At 35.1% G+C, this 16,034-nt stretch overlaps 1 protein-coding gene across 1 annotated transcript; it reads right to left on the bottom strand.

Annotated features, from left to right (window-relative positions):
• Positions 1-4,719: 4,719 nt before the first annotated feature.
• LOC140796026 (uncharacterized) lies at positions 4,720-15,015 on the bottom strand. The gene is made up of 11 exons (XM_073148862.1): positions 14,300-15,015; positions 14,145-14,199; positions 13,952-14,051; positions 13,704-13,824; positions 13,520-13,597; positions 10,999-11,126; positions 9,899-10,466; positions 9,633-9,747; positions 9,498-9,544; positions 8,658-8,792; positions 4,720-5,395 (listed from the first exon to the last, which is right to left on the bottom strand). Exons 1-11 carry the CDS (start codon positions 14,897-14,899, stop codon positions 5,120-5,122), a joined length of 2,223 nt encoding a protein of 740 aa, XP_073004963.1. The 5' UTR covers positions 14,900-15,015; the 3' UTR covers positions 4,720-5,119.
• Between the last annotated feature and the right edge of the window lie 1,019 nt (positions 15,016-16,034).

Genomic DNA, 16,034 nt, shown 5'->3' with positions numbered 1-16,034 from the left:
TTTCTAGGTGATAGGTACTTGGGTAACCCTCTCCTCCTCCCCTCTCCTAAACGTCAAGCGTATCATTTCATTTTGTAAAAAATCAAGTCTAGGCTAGCCCCGTGAAAGTGCAACCTCCTCACTCACGTAGGCTAACTTACTATCATCAAATATGTGCTAAGTGTTATACCAGTCTATTCTTGCCAAAACTTTTACTTAAAAGAGATCAATGGCATTATTAGGAATTTCTAGTGGGGATTCAATAGGTGTGGCCTCCGCCTTTTCCTTCGCAAAAGGGAGCTTATTTGCCATCTAACCTTGCTGGGTGGTTTAGGATACGATGCAAGTTTGATTAGATTCAATTAGGGGGATATTGAGCTCCATAGATTGAGTCTATTTGTCTTTTAATTGGTTCATATTTATCTCTTATGTATGCCTTTAAAGCAAGTCTAGTTATGTCATGTAAGTCCTTAAGACAAGTCTAGTTAAGTCAAGTAAGTCACTAAGACAAGTCTAATTAAGTTATGTAAGCTACTAAGGTAAGTCCAATTAAGTCATGTAAGCTACTAAGGCAAGTCTAATTAAGTCATGTAAGCATCTAGGACAAGTCCTAATTTGCGTCATATAAGCCTTTAGGGCTAGTTCGAGTATAACTCATTGCACCCGACCTCTATATATAAAGGGGCTAGGCTTCTTTGTTTAATCATCTAAGCATCCAAGTATTAAGAAATTATTTTACCCTTAAGTTTATCTGAGTAAGAGTAAGATAATCTAGAAGTAGAAATAAATTAATCATAACCATTTATTTTCTTAGGAGTAGATCTAACTTAGAACCCTAATTCTATCTCCAAACCCATAGCCACTATCACCTCCATGAGCCCCCTACCTTACGACCATCTACCACCACTCTTGTTCGTCTGCTATTCTCCGACAACTGCCGCAACATTGGATAATTGTCAATCTATCTAATTTTTAGTTTTATCTTTTTACTTTGATCTTGGAATTGCTTGAACCAAAGCCTTTAGATTTGTGACTTTCGTGGCTTCCTCTCATTAAAATATCATAATTTTCTTACATCCATATCATTCTATTTTTGGTTTGTAACAAATGTGCTCGACTGGTACCGAAACTATAGATCATCTCCTTTTTCGTTGCCTCCTTCGTTGCTTGTTCACTCAGGTCGTAGCCTTCCACACTAGCAAGCTACACCCAAAATTCTAGACAAAGCTCCACTATAACCCCAGCCAAGTAGTTTATTGATCGCTATTGAACGAGACTGTCGTGGTGGCCAGCGGAGCAGGATATGTTGATGATGCATGGAATACCACACTGCTTGGTGATATAGGCATATCATTTAGCATACCTCCCTCTCCGTCCCGCTAGCTAAATCTATCTTCGTCGATCACTACCTGAGCCCCTTATTTGGTGAGGCACAGGCCATTCTGCTAGGCTTGACAAAGCTTTCCAAGCTCCATTTAAAGGACGAGATATGGTTGGTTTGCAATAGTCAGTTAGTAATCAACTAGATCAACGGTCGTGATGCCAATCTCAACTAGGTAATACATCACATTGTACTTGATTGTAAACAACTGCTCTCTATGAACCTTAGATTAAACTAGGATTTACTAGCAGGCTTAACAAGTTCCACGCTCATTTCCTGGCCCAACGCACTATTCGTCAAAGGTCTTATGACCTCTTATCTAATGAACAACTAGATGCCATCGGTATTATGACCTAAATCAATGATATTAGTTTATGGACCATCTTTCTTTAAAAAAAAATTAAAAATAAAAACGTAGTAATTATGTTGGATTTAAAACATACAATTGACTGGAAATAACTGATAACAGAATAAATTCAAATACATTTAACTAAAAAAACAACAACATGAATCAAATAATACTGTCTTTTAGACTAGCTTCATAATAAGAGGACTGCGATTATAGGTAAAATCACTCCAAGGGTCCTACTACAAGGCTACAGAGAATTGCTTTTACAAATAAAACTCCCATCAGTGCACTAAGGACAGAATTCAATCACAACCATTAAATAGGGTTGAGGATCAAGCCTTTTTACGTGATAAAATTAGTTATCTACATTGGAGTAGTAGAATTTGCACAAATCAAATTAGTACCTGTTAAAAGATCAAATGTACAGTACATAGGGCAACAATATTTTGTATTACAATGTAGGAAGTATGTAATACCGTAATTTATCAAGAATGAAGAATGACTCATAGGAAAGAGAACATCACATTGAACAAACACATTTGAGGAAGCACATATTTAGACTTGGAGAAACTTTTCACATATTAGATCTTGAATCAACCTAATACATAATCATTAGGGGAGGCAAAACTTGACCCGACCTGATAATCCGACACGATAATCTGGCTGTTAATCGGATTTGGGTTTAGGTTAATCGAGTTCGGGTCATAAACGGGTCAACCCACAAGGTCAATCTATCAAAACCGTCCCCTTCCCCAAGTACCTAACCCGATTATTAATCGGGTCGTATTCGGGTTTATACCTCTAACCCGCTTGACTCGTTTAACCCATTTAAGTAAATAGGTCGGAGTCGGTCGGGTTGACCCCCCCACACACACACACTCTAATTTGACCCTAATACCTTGAGACCCAAACTCATTTCCTCAATCCTCACACCGGCGCCCCCTTCCCTCCTCACTCTTCACACCGAGTAACATCGGCACATCGCCTCCTCCCCACCAGCGCTTCTCGCTCATACCACTCGGCGCCTGAGCTTCTCATGCCGCCCGAGGACCGAGGTCCTCACACTGTCGGGTCCTCACACCAGATATCTCCCCTCACTCACGCCGGAGCTTCTCACGTCGTATCTTCTCCCTCACTCACGCTTCCTCACGCCGCCCGAGCTCGCCGATCCCCTTCACTCACGCCACCGATCCCCCTCACTAACGTCGTCGAGTCCTCACGTCGTTGCATCCTCATGCTGTCGGAGCTCCTCACACCGTCGAAGCTCTTCACGCCGCCGAACACCCGAGCTCCTCGCCTCCTCAGTTGTCGTTGCCTCATGCCGTCGGATCTATCTCACTTGATTTTAGTTTAATTTAATTTAGTTTCATGGCTTTGATTCCATGTCAAGATATTATTTCTCTTGCTTTCATTTTAATTATGGGTGTTTTTTATTTAGATTTGCTTGTTAAATATCTTAGTAATAACTTATAGTGGCATCTTATCCATTAGCCTTTTTATCAATCATATACAAACTTTTTAATTAGTTTGAAGTGTTTAATTACTGATTATTATTTAGCTACTTACTTTACTGTATTATTTTTTAAATTTCTTGTTAGATCTATTTAGTCAAGTCCATCTCACTTGGTTTTAGTTCAATTTAATTTAGTTTCGTAGCTTTGGTTCCATGTCAAAATATAATTTCTCTTGCTTTCATTTTAATTATGGGTGTTTTTTACTTAAATTTGCTTGTTAAATATCTTACTAATCTTATAGTGGCATCTTATCCATTAGCCTTTTTATCAATTATATACAAAGTTTTTAATTAGTTTAAGTGTTTAATTATTGATCATTGTTTAGATCTATTTAGTCAAAGTCCATCTCACTTGATTTTAGTTCAATTTAATTTAGTTTTGTAGCTTTGATTCCATGTCATGATATTATTTTTCTTGCTTTCATTTTAGTTATGGGTGATGATAGTGTAGAGATATTCTTTAAAGATGAAAATATTCCTGAGAAGGTTTCTCCTCCCATAGTAGGTGGAGAGAAATCTAGTAGTAAAAGAAAAAAAACAAATATCTAGTGTTTAGGAAGTGTTTATCGAGATACCAAAAGGAGAAGATGAGTTAAAAGAGAGTTAAATGTAAATTGTGTGGTGTTATATACATATCAAATAGTAAGTACGAAACTGAAAATATAAAACGCCATATATCTCTATGCCTAAAGTTGAAAAGTAAAAATATTGACCAATTATTCCTTGCCAAATCAAAAAGATAAATGTCTTTACAAATTTTTAAATTTGATCAAGAGAAATACTGTGAATTGATGACAATAATAATTGTTAAGCATGAATTAATTTTTCAATTTGTTAATTATGAACAAGTTAGAATATTGCACAGTTACTTATGTGATAAAATCAAACATATTAGTAGAAATATAGCTATGGCAAATGTTTTGAAAATGTATAGAAAGAAAATTTTATATATATCTTATATTTTAGATATTTACCCTTTGTTCTTTTTGACAAGGTCATGATATTTGGACTTAATGATAGTGTTTACATATTTCAAACTATTTGTGATTTATAATGAATTGTAAACTCTAAATTTTATTCTAATTGTCATGGGATTATATGGACTTTGTTCTAAACTTTATTGAAACTTTGTTAGAACTTTATTCTAAACTCCATTGTATGGACTTTTGTAATGATAAATTATTAGAATTGTAATTTTAATGTTATATAAATTTTGAGTTAAAAATGTATTATTTTGTTTGTATAAATATATAATACACTTTTTAAGAGTAAACTTTGTTCTAAACTCTATTGTATGAACTTTTATTATGATAAATTATTAGGATTGTAATTTTGAGTTAAAAATAAATTATTTTATTTATGTAATAAACTATTTATATATGATAAATTAGTAAATATTAAATTTTATATAAAATTTATATTAAACAGGTTAGACAAATCGTGTTAACGTGTCGGATTAATAAGATCCATTTAAGTATACAAATTAGACAGATCGTATTAGCGTGTCGTGTTAACCCAACCCATTTATTAAACAGATTAAATGAGTCGTATCGTGTTACCCATTTATTAATCGGATCGTATTCATATTTATCAAATACAATCCAGTAATTCCAGAACACCACGGCCAGTCAATTCAGTATATTCTATTTATCTGTCTCAGCTTTGCCATGCATGATCTAATTGAATAACTTGCTTCGGCATTCTTTACAGCCATATAAATGATATCGCAGTCCGTTGAACTCTAAAACATTGTCTGAATTGAGAAACCTGCAGGTCCTCTTTCCTCCTGATCACGTCTTAGATACTTGAAGATAACGCATTCACTAACACACAATCAATAATTTATTCACTGGCGATATTGCGAAAGCTACTTTCGTGCTTTTCCAGTTGCTATGCATCAGTCTCTTGCTTCCACCTTGGAAATTTTCCTTCCCAATTTAAATGCTGAAAATTGGTTGGCAGTTTGAGTTTCTCTAATTAGATGACTGCTACTTCCACTTTTATACTCTACTTTTCTGTCAAAACTGACAGATGACTGACGCAAAATCTCAAATAGGGAGGAACCAGAAATCACATCTTCCTGAGATTTTGTTCTGGATGGAGCAGATTTTAATTGAGAGCTAGTGAAGTTCGATGATGATGCCTGCCTAGGTTGATTGTTGTCCATCTGGACCTGCAGATTGAAATCATTCTTAAAAAGAAGAGAAATGTGCCTCCGCATGGTACAGAGAAAATAGTGACAATGTAGATTCTCAAAAGATACCAAACAAGATATTAGAGTAAAACTGTTGTATATTTGATATAATGACAGTAAATAAGCTTCAAAATTTTGATGCTGTAATATAAGAACAGACTGCATTACATCAACTTATCATTTGGATTGAGCAATGAAACTGTATCCAATAATTTATGGTGATAACTTTCACAACAGTTCATGCATGTTGCACTTTGTAAACCGGCATATTTACTTCATGTGTGATCCAAGGGAATAATCAGATCTATTAAAGTTTGAATTAGCCACAATCCAAGAAGATAATGAAAATTTAGGCAAGCATTAGATCAGAGGATCAATAGAAATTAGACCAGTATAAACCAATTTGGTTAGATGGGAAAGGCTAGGATAGGATTCAAGAGCAAGATCTATCACATCCAAAAAAAATGTATTAACATGTTTTGAGCCTTCGATTGTGTCTTAGTATTGTTAAACACTAATCCTAAGGTGGAGGAATAAAAATTGCTTTCAAGTTTTTCCTCCTTGGGATGGGACTTCATGAATCTCATGTACTCAATGGTTAAAAAAAGTGTAAAATTTTATGACCTAGATCACACACACACATATATATATAATGTTGGTGTATCAGAAGTTAAAATTGGGTGCCTCAACAAGATCTACAATAATAGACAAACAAATCCTTGGTTCATTAGCAAACGAGTCGATCTGATTTGAGATCATTCAGTGCCTTTGTTAAAAAACAAGTTGACCTCAAAGCGTAAACTAAACAAGTTGACCTCAAAGCATAAACTATTAGGTATTAGACCAATAATGTATACATAATATCATTTATGATATCCCCTCACGTACGACCCTTATATACTGCATGTGATAAAAGATAATAGGGTATACGACCCTCCGCAACAAAATACATGATAGAAATTAAATGCAGCTAGACGAGATTTGAACTCAAGACTAAGTTTATATAGAACAATGATCCAAATGAATAATGGGTCTTCCTACGGATAAGAATATATGTTTGAATCCACTGTATGAAGTATGGAGAAAATAAACGTGCTAAAACATTATTTTTCCTTCATCAAATTTGTCTTCTTTTCTTTTGCATAACAAGTAGCAGAACTTGCTTCCTTTTTGGCTCACTTACTTCAGGGATTATCCAACAACAAAATGAGACTACAACATTCACTTGACAGCCTAGTGATAAATTGTAAATTGTTTCAAAACTATGTTTTGTCATAAAATGTTTTGGCTTCCTTACCTTGGAACCATGCTTACTGAACCACCTACCTACAATGACAATTGTATAGCTTAGAAGTGAATCATATAGCACCTCTAGATAAGTCACTGCCCAAAACCAATAATGTTAACCAACATTTCCAACATTACTACAATAATCTTAAACTGGAAATGAACTCTTTTTTATTCAACTTCACCACTTCAGACTAAATTATTCTCATCGCTTTCCTTGATTCTACAAAAAATTTATAAATAAAATATTCAAGGCGAAGATAGCTTCAAGCATTGAGGTCTCCTCAAGAACAGTTCAGGACAGATTTATTCTCCAATAGATTACTTTCTCAAGAACATACTAAATTAATAGGCAGATATCCTGTTGTTTGATTGCATCTATTTGAAATCTAACATAAGATCTGTATCTATCTTTTATTTTCTCAACAAAACTTATCTCTCCCCCTCATCAGAACTATTTATCTGAAAAACTTTTTAGAGGATTTTCTTAGATTTCATGAGCCTAAACTACAATCACAAGGGCAATTTCCTGTATCTAAGTATCATTATAGCTTCTCTGTCAATTGCCTCATTTGTCTAATTTTCCTTTGGCAAGAATTTGATACTAATTTATAGAGGGTTGATATCAAATTGGCTGTTGGCAGCCAAATAAAACCTATGGAAATATATTTAGAACACCCCACTTTTTGCTTTTATTATCATTCATATCCTACAATATAAATATTTATCATTTCACCGCTACATTTTGTTTTTAATGCCTCAAAAAACACTCTAAAAGCAGCTAAACAAAATAGAGAATATTCTATTACTTTTGAAAAATAAATAATTGAAATACTTAAGATACCCTTCATTTGACTTTATAATCTTGTTCTCCACTTATATCACCTTAACCTAGAAACTTATTCAAGGTTAGTCAAGAGTGCTAAGGTTCTTTTGCATTTATAGTTACTTTAACTCATCTATATGATAACTAGACACTAAGAAAACTAACGGCAAAGTGTTTTTAAGACATTTTAAATAAAATACAGGAGTTGAATGATAAATATACATACAGTAAAAAATATGATAGGGTGTAAATGATAATAAAAGCAATACTTAGGTTTTTTTTTTTAATAAATTTCTCTAAAATGCAATTCAATCCTCTCGACATGTGCCCTTGCTTGACAGATACTCTTGTCAAAAGAAAAAAAATGCTAGGATGATGATGAGGATGAGGATCAAAATTTTTCTAACAATGTGTTAATGGACTTCCGAATGTTGCAAGAAAATCTATGATTCTAGGTCTTGTGCCTAGTCTTGAGCCTTCCAACTAAAAGAAAATAAGATGGCCAGACTCTGCTAATTATAAATGGCAATTAGTTAAAACTACCAAAGAAAAACAATCTTCCACATGTCTCCATGATTAGGATAAGTTAATACAGAAAACAATAATACACATCTAAAAGTAAAATATTTTGTCAATCAAGTCTCCAGTATTTGCTAGGTATGCTCCAGAAATCTGGTTTATTTCTGTCCTATGCCTGTCAAGATTAGAAGTACAGAATACTAGAGTTTCTACCTAAAAGCACCTGCATCACCCAATGCATATAAATGCCACAGGTAAGAAGAAAGCAAGTGGGACTTCAACATATTGAAATAATAAAGCTTAGCCTCCTGGTCCTTTTAGTTACATCACTGCAAACTTCCAACCTCCTTTTCCTCAACAACATTAGGGTAATTCTACTTTAGGAGAAAACTTGCTAATTTGTTATTTATGATTTCTTAACAAGCTATACTACTTCCAATGATAGTATATTCCTTTGCACTAAAAATTAGGATTGTAGAAACTTGAAAAAGGTTAAAAACTTATCATTTTGATAGGTTATCTGGTTGGAAGGAGAAAATTTAATTAAAAAGGAACTTTTACTGCCAACTAGAAAGCATTCAATCCAAACTTCAATAAAGAAATCTTTACCATATCTGAGAGGTTGTCAGAAGATGATATAGCGCCCTTGCTATTGCTGTCATCACGACCAAAAATGAATGTTCTAGAAGTTACCGATTTGTGGGAGGATGCTAGTGAATTACTTTTTCGCCCAATGAAAGATGACTGCAAAATAATTGATATTTCCAGCTGTTAACTAGTCTATTGTAAGGTTAGTGAAACTGCATACTTTATATACATACGAAATTGCAGATTATATAACCTACAATCTAGAAAAAAAAAAGAGACATTCTAAGAGAGAAACAGAAGTGCTCAAGAAGAAACAAATAATCCAGGAAAAGCCAACAAAGTATCAAAGAATCATAACCCATATGAATTAATAAGGCTACAGATGACAATTGTTCAAAGCATGCCATCTTTTATGTCTCTATGTTGCAAATACTAAACAAAAATAGACAATTTCAATGTATTTCTACATGCTGGGTTGCACTTGTTTTGGTTTCTCCTTGTAATTAATTCCCTTTCAGTAGCAAACTTGTGCTAGAGGGAAAAAATATTTTACAACATTTTTGTTACTGAACATCTCACTGCGTGTACGGCTTATCTTCAGAGATCTTAAAATGGAATATGCAAGTGGTGCCAAAAATGCTGCCTATGTTCTATTTTTCAACAACATATAAACAATGCCAGAAAAGAAAACACATCATATTGATGTTCAAACAAAACAAGTAGCAGCACATTTTAGTTGTAGCATATTAGCATGCGCATTTTTTTTAAAAAGAAAAAAGCTGCTAATATTCATGGATCTTCACATGTTCATAACAAAGCATTATCTTAACTGTAAGAAGGAGAAGTTTCCAGTAAATTAACCTTTGTATTATTGCTGTTCCCTCCCATCATTAGCATCTCAAAATTAGCTGGCAAGATAAAACAGAAAAATGAGCGCCTAAAGTACATCAACACTAGAACTTGCAAACTAAAAGAAATAGAGGAATGCTTTTTTACAAGTTGCGACTTTTCCCCGCTTCTTAGGTTGAGGAGCAATATTAAGCTTCTTTATAAGTCCAAAAACTTCTCTTGAATGCTCATCATCTAATGGAGATATAAATGACGAGTCCTCCTGAATATGAAATTCAATTAATCAAACAAAAATTTAAAAAATGACGTTTAGATTTCATATTAATAGGATATGAAATTTGTACAGATAATTTCAGTTAATCAATTCAATCCAACAAATTTGAAAAGCTTCAATCAATCAAATCAATGCTTACTTTCTGTGCTGATAGACGCTGGCGAACTAGGGTCTTTTCTGCCTCTTCATCATCAGAGGGCACATAAATATCACGATCGTCAGTGAACATTTGTGCTATCATTTGCTTTGCCTTTATTGTGTTTTGTCGGATAGTATTTCTTGGGGATAAATCATATGATGTTTCGTCTTCAGAATCTTCACCAGAGCCTTCATTATCCTCCTCATCTTCAATTATAGGATCTTTTGGCTTTTGCCCACATTTAAGTCTCTGAAGTACATTCTCCGTTTCAGCTGCATCTTGTTGCTCAAGCCACTTTTGATGAAGCTCATTACGCTTCTCACAATCTACTGAACCCTCTTCAAATCCAGTTGCAATCATATCATTGAGTTCTTCATTTTCTTCACTTTCATCATCTTCTTCATTTTCTTGGAACCTCATAAGATCATGATCACTATCATCGTCTTCCTCAGCTTCATCATCTACAAAAGCTTTGACAGGACCACCTTCTGGATATGGATCCATGCTGACAGCTTTCCGAGCATAAGGATCAATGTTTTCCTTATCATTATCTTCTTCTGATGATGATCTGAAATAAATACCATAGTAAGGAGAAGAAAAGTATAGGATTTCAGACTGAACATAATACAGCATATTCAATAACTAACAAGAATAAACATGAAATAATATTATGTAGCATTACAAGAAACCAATAATAATGTAACATGAACCTACATAAATGAAGCCACAGGAAATAATGCATATGAAGCTGTTGCGCATCTTGGAAAAATATAATATTATTAACTATTCTACCATGCAGAAACTTAATCACAGCCTGATATGGCAGTTAGATATGCGAGAAGTTTTAATATTTTATATCATTACGCAAACACACATAACTAGCTATGCAGCCCCATATGATCTTTCAGTTTTCATTGATTAGTAGCTTCGTATGTAGTTATATGCGAGAAGATTTAATATTTTATCGCATTACGCAAACACACATAACTAGCTATGCAGCCCCATATGATCTTTCAGTTTTCATTGATTAGTAGCTTCGTATGTAGTTACTTCTTAGAAAATGAAGCAAGAAAAGAACAAGAACAATTGAGTTCACTTACACATCAGCAAGATCAAGTTTTGGGCTTGAAGGGGGAATGGATGGACTTAGCGCTTCATCTATTGTATTGCAAGCACTATTCTTAATCAGATTAGTCTCATCACTACCCTGGGAATTACTCAAAGGATGCTGCACAGATAGAAAATATTACAAAGAAATATCATATACAACAGAATTAGAGTGACAATCAAATGAAAACGCTAGACAATGTTGATAAATCTTGAATGTAAAATGCATCTTCTGCTATAGTATTAGAACCTTGCCTTAAAGGAATGTGATGTTGTACGCTGAGTTCCTACTATAAGAACTAAGAATGTGCAACTTGCTGCAGATGTAACTCGAACATATTTGTTGTTTAAGTAAACTTTATGTGGTAACTGGTAAGTTCTCTGAATTAGTAAAATCACCATGCAAAGAAAAAAAAACTTCTCTATGTTATTCATTGATCAGCCAATACTTGATTATGATGAACTAACCTTGAGTCTTTGAGACAAACTAATGCATTAACTAGAGGTAATGAAGAAGAAAATAAGTGACCTCAAATAGTTAGAACTAAAGGCTTTGTTGTTGTTGTCGGAACTTTGATGAGAGAAATTTCATTCTTCTTTGGAAAAAAGCATAATAAATTAATAATGCCTTACCAATAGGAAAAGCATAACAACATTCATAATCTGAATTATTTTTTATTTTTCCTGGTGTTCATCTCTATTAGGGATGTTATCAACTGCTTAGTCAATGCAATGTTAAGCATATTTTTAATAGCAGAAGGTATATCGTATGGGTGTCTTAGTGACTCATAATATGCATTTAAGCTCATAAGGTGTAGAATAACACAATTCATGCTTAACCCATTCAAAATAGAAATAGTTAAAATAAAGGAACTTACATAAAATATTCTGAGTTCCAACCAAATGTGTGACATTTGCTTTTGTGAGTTTGATCTCATTATATGGAAATCAACAAGCTTATATACTTACTTCTCACTTGTTTCTCCACACCAAAGAGTAACTTCTCAGCTACTTGCATGATCATGCAATCCAACTATTCAGTTCGTTCTGATAAAATAAAGCCCACAACTTTTCAGACTGAAAGAACATCCATCAAATCTAGGGGTGACAATTTTTGACCTAACCCAATGCAAACCCTAAGGTCTTAGACAGGTCTAAGTTCAAAATTATTAGGTTCAGATCATAAATAGGTCGGCCCACCTAACCCAATTATCAAACGAGTTGTGTTCGTGTTTATTTCCTTAACCCATTTATGACCCAACTCATTTATGGCATGATAGGTTGATTATGACCCGAATAACTCATTTATAACTCAAATAACCAGCTTATAATTTGAATAAACCCATTTATAACTTGAATAACCTGTTATTTGTGTAACTAACCTGATTGACACTCCTAACCAGAACCACATTTTTTCAACATAACATGGATTTAGCCAAAAAAATGTTGGCATCTGGAAAATCTTTATATGTAGACATGATCTCTACTATCTTTACACTTTTAGGCTAACTTTGGGTCCTCCAGCATACTAGAGCCTTCTACACCTTCGTTACACATGCCAATACCATCCATGACAGTCTTCTGTCACTGTGCAATTAAGCTATAGTTGGCACAACAAAGTGGCTCCTCTTATTGTCTTGAGCACTCTTAGTACTAACCTCAATAGTCTTATCTCTGATATATTCATCTTCTGTGGTAAGTTCTAGTATATATATTTAGCAGTTTGAATAGTAAGACAGCATTTACAACAATGTTACCATCCTATGGAATTATCTTAGTCATGAAGATGCATATTGTTCCATAAAATTAAATAGTTCTTTTTATATTGCACATGATAGATAATAATTAGTCAAGTATTTAACCATTATTACATAAATAATGATGATGTCATTTTTTCTCATCAACTTCCATCAAAACCATTATCCTTATGACTCTATCTCTAAAATTCTCTTTCATATGCAATTCTTTAAAGTTTAACCCTTTATATGCAAAAGCAGTCTTGCACACCCTTAACAGTATAAATGGATATTTCATAGTCATTTTCTTTATTATGCTTGTTCCTCAAGGAAGTTGAAATTAATAGTTTTAGATCATTGCAGGAAAATTTTACATGAAAGATGTTGTTTTTCTAGCATTTGTCATTGATGAAGTTCTTCGACTGAAAAGGAGTTATGATGGTCCCATCTGCTAGGAAATTTATATCACTGATAAAATGTTGTTAGAATTTAGGACTTCATATATTACTTACTAGTTAGTTAAACTATTGACATAACAAGTCATGCTCCAAAAGAAGGCATTAACAAACATATTCAAGGAGTGGAATTAGTTGATGCACCAAAATATATATTATATTTTGGATAGCAGATAACAAGAAAGAAGAAAATTGTCCATCAGTGGAAATAAATCCTTATGTAAAGTCTTCTTTACAGCGTCTCCCCGTTACAAGACTATGCATATCATCAACATATTTCCAGAAACATGCCAACTAGGTTTTAAATAGAAGAGCTTGCTAACCTCATTTTCAACAACATTTTCACATTGATCCAAGCAATTCCCACAGGTCATAACATCAGCAGAACAAGCACCATCATCCTGAAACCATAAAACCCGTTGGCAGACATGATTTCCTTTAAGAATTGGATTTTAGGACAGTTTTCTCAATGCCATAAAGTCTTATTCAGGAACACTGAGAACTAACCACTTTTTCATGGATTTCATCTCCTCTCACTTTCTGAGACCTAGATGAATTAGGGACCTGAGCAATCTCACCCACTGAATAATCAGCCTCGCCAAATGAGTCAGTATGGGTCGCACTAGATCTGCAACCAGCATTGTATCTTCATAGTTAAAACAAATGCCCTTAAATTGTTGGACACAGCATGCAGACACTTCACCGAGAAAGAGAATTCCTCAAAATTGATAGGACATTTCAGTACAATGACTCACTTTTGCATTAACTCCAATTTCCTGAGCCTGATTTTCCCCAGGATTGATGAGATTGGCTTCTGAACAGGAGGCACAGGTTTAAATGAAGCATCTCTAGTCTCTGGTACCAAATCAAACAGAAAATGTAAAGGGAAACATTTTATCTTCCATAACTTCTAATACATAATTAGCAAACAAACATGAGCTAATATACCCCTCAAAAGTCTCTGGGATTCGGCATGGATTTGATCCAGATAATCCTTCCTTTCCTGTTCAGCAGGACACAAAAGCAAATAATGAAAAAGAAAATTCAATCACCTACACAGCTCTAAAAGTTAAGCATGGGAGAAAAATTAACAAAACAGTTACCTTTTCTACCCTTTTCTTCTCTCGAGCAGATTCTTTTGGTTCGCCATCATTCATGTCATCAGACTTATCCCTTGACTTCTTCTTCTTCTTCTTTTTCATCTCCGTGATCTCTCCTGCTTCCTCGTCCAAAGAAAGCCGCTTCTTTGCAGATTTTTCCCTCCTCAGCTCTTCAATCAAACCCCCGATGCCAATACCTTCACTCTCTCCAGTTGAATCAAAACGCTCCGTCCCACAAGCATCTCGCTCCTCCTCCTCTCTTTCGCTCCCCATCTCTCGCGGCACCGTAAACAAAGGATCGAGCCCGTCATCGAAGCCCATCCCCTTTCCAGTGCTCTCCGATCCGCCTAACGATTCAGCTACATCTTCCGCGTCAGACGACACATCAGGAACAGAGAGGGAGACTGGCGAAGAGGAAGTGGACGGATCGGGACCTAGGATAGCAATTGACAATGGATCGGGGCCCAGGGTTTCAGTTGGCAGTGGATCGGGAACCCTAGCTTCTGATGCCTTCTTCAAGCGCTTCAGCCTCCGTTCGGGGACAGGAGAGGCGGCCTCCTCAGGGAAGAGGGGAAGGGCATCGTCGTCCTCAAAGATCTCCATGATCTCCTCCTCTTCGAGCGTAATGATCGGAGGGCAAGGGTTAGGGTTTTTGTTTTTCCTTTTCTGGTGGAAGATCTTGAAAGCTTTGAATAGGAAACGAGAAAGAAAAAGAAATGGAGGGAAAGACTTTTGGAGAAGCGTCGCGGGCGGAAAAGAATTCGCCAATTTTTCGCGCCTAAAACTTTTGGGTTCGTATTTCCTTTTTAAAAATTTCGGTGATTTTCAAAAGAAAAAAAAAACAACATACAGTACATTTTCATTATTTTTACTTCTCTCTTGTTATTCAGATTTTTTTTTCTCTTTTTGTTCTAGTTTTTCCCTTTAGCTATTGCTTCAAAATGCCCGTATTTTATAATTATTTTAGTATAGTTAACTTAACCCAGATATTTTTTTAAGTTTAACTGACAGATCTAATAGTAGAATATTTTCTGCATATATTGACTAAATTATAGGTGTAATATCCACACAAACAAAAAAAGAAAATTTGCATTCACATGCCGGACACATGAGCTGAACTTAAAGGCACACGGACATGCGAGGCAAGTGTGCCCCTTTCCTTCTCTCTCTCTTTTCTTTCTTTCTTTCTTTCCTTCTTTTCCTTTTTTTTCTTCATTCTTCTTTCTTCTCCCCGCCAGTAATCCCATCTTCTTTCCGCCACGCCGGAGCGCCACTGGAACCGCCGATCCCCTGGAGTGAAGCACCGAAGCTCCCTGTTTTGCCAGGTAAGTTAAATTTTTCCCCCGTAGAGTGAGTTTTTCTTCTTCAAAGGTTTTTCTTCTTCAAAGGTTTTTCCTCTCGGTCTCGTCGTAATCCGCCGACTAGCGGCCTCATGCCTTACCACATCGATCCGGTGAGCTTCCCCTCTTTGCGAGGGTGCCCATAAATATAAAAGGGATGACTAGTGCATCTCGATAGTACCAGACACCTCCCTAGCCAAGGTTAAGGGAAGGGGATACTATTATACTTATATATATTACGGTCCACGCATGCGGTCTCAGTCTGTTGATTATAGACAATTAGGTAGCTGTTTCGTCGAGCAATATATAATTTATTATCGATCGATGAGAGTCATACCCTTTAGGATGTTTAAGATAGAGAGAGAAAGATATGATGATGTAGACTTAGTGGTACCCGA

Source organism: Typha latifolia, chromosome 10 (assembly GCF_019914945.1).
Source record: "Typha latifolia isolate L0001 chromosome 10, TyphaL0001v2, whole genome shotgun sequence".
In the NCBI taxonomy this organism is placed as follows: domain Eukaryota; kingdom Viridiplantae; phylum Streptophyta; class Magnoliopsida; order Poales; family Typhaceae; genus Typha; species Typha latifolia.
This window is presented reverse-complemented; position numbering and strand designations above follow the sequence as displayed.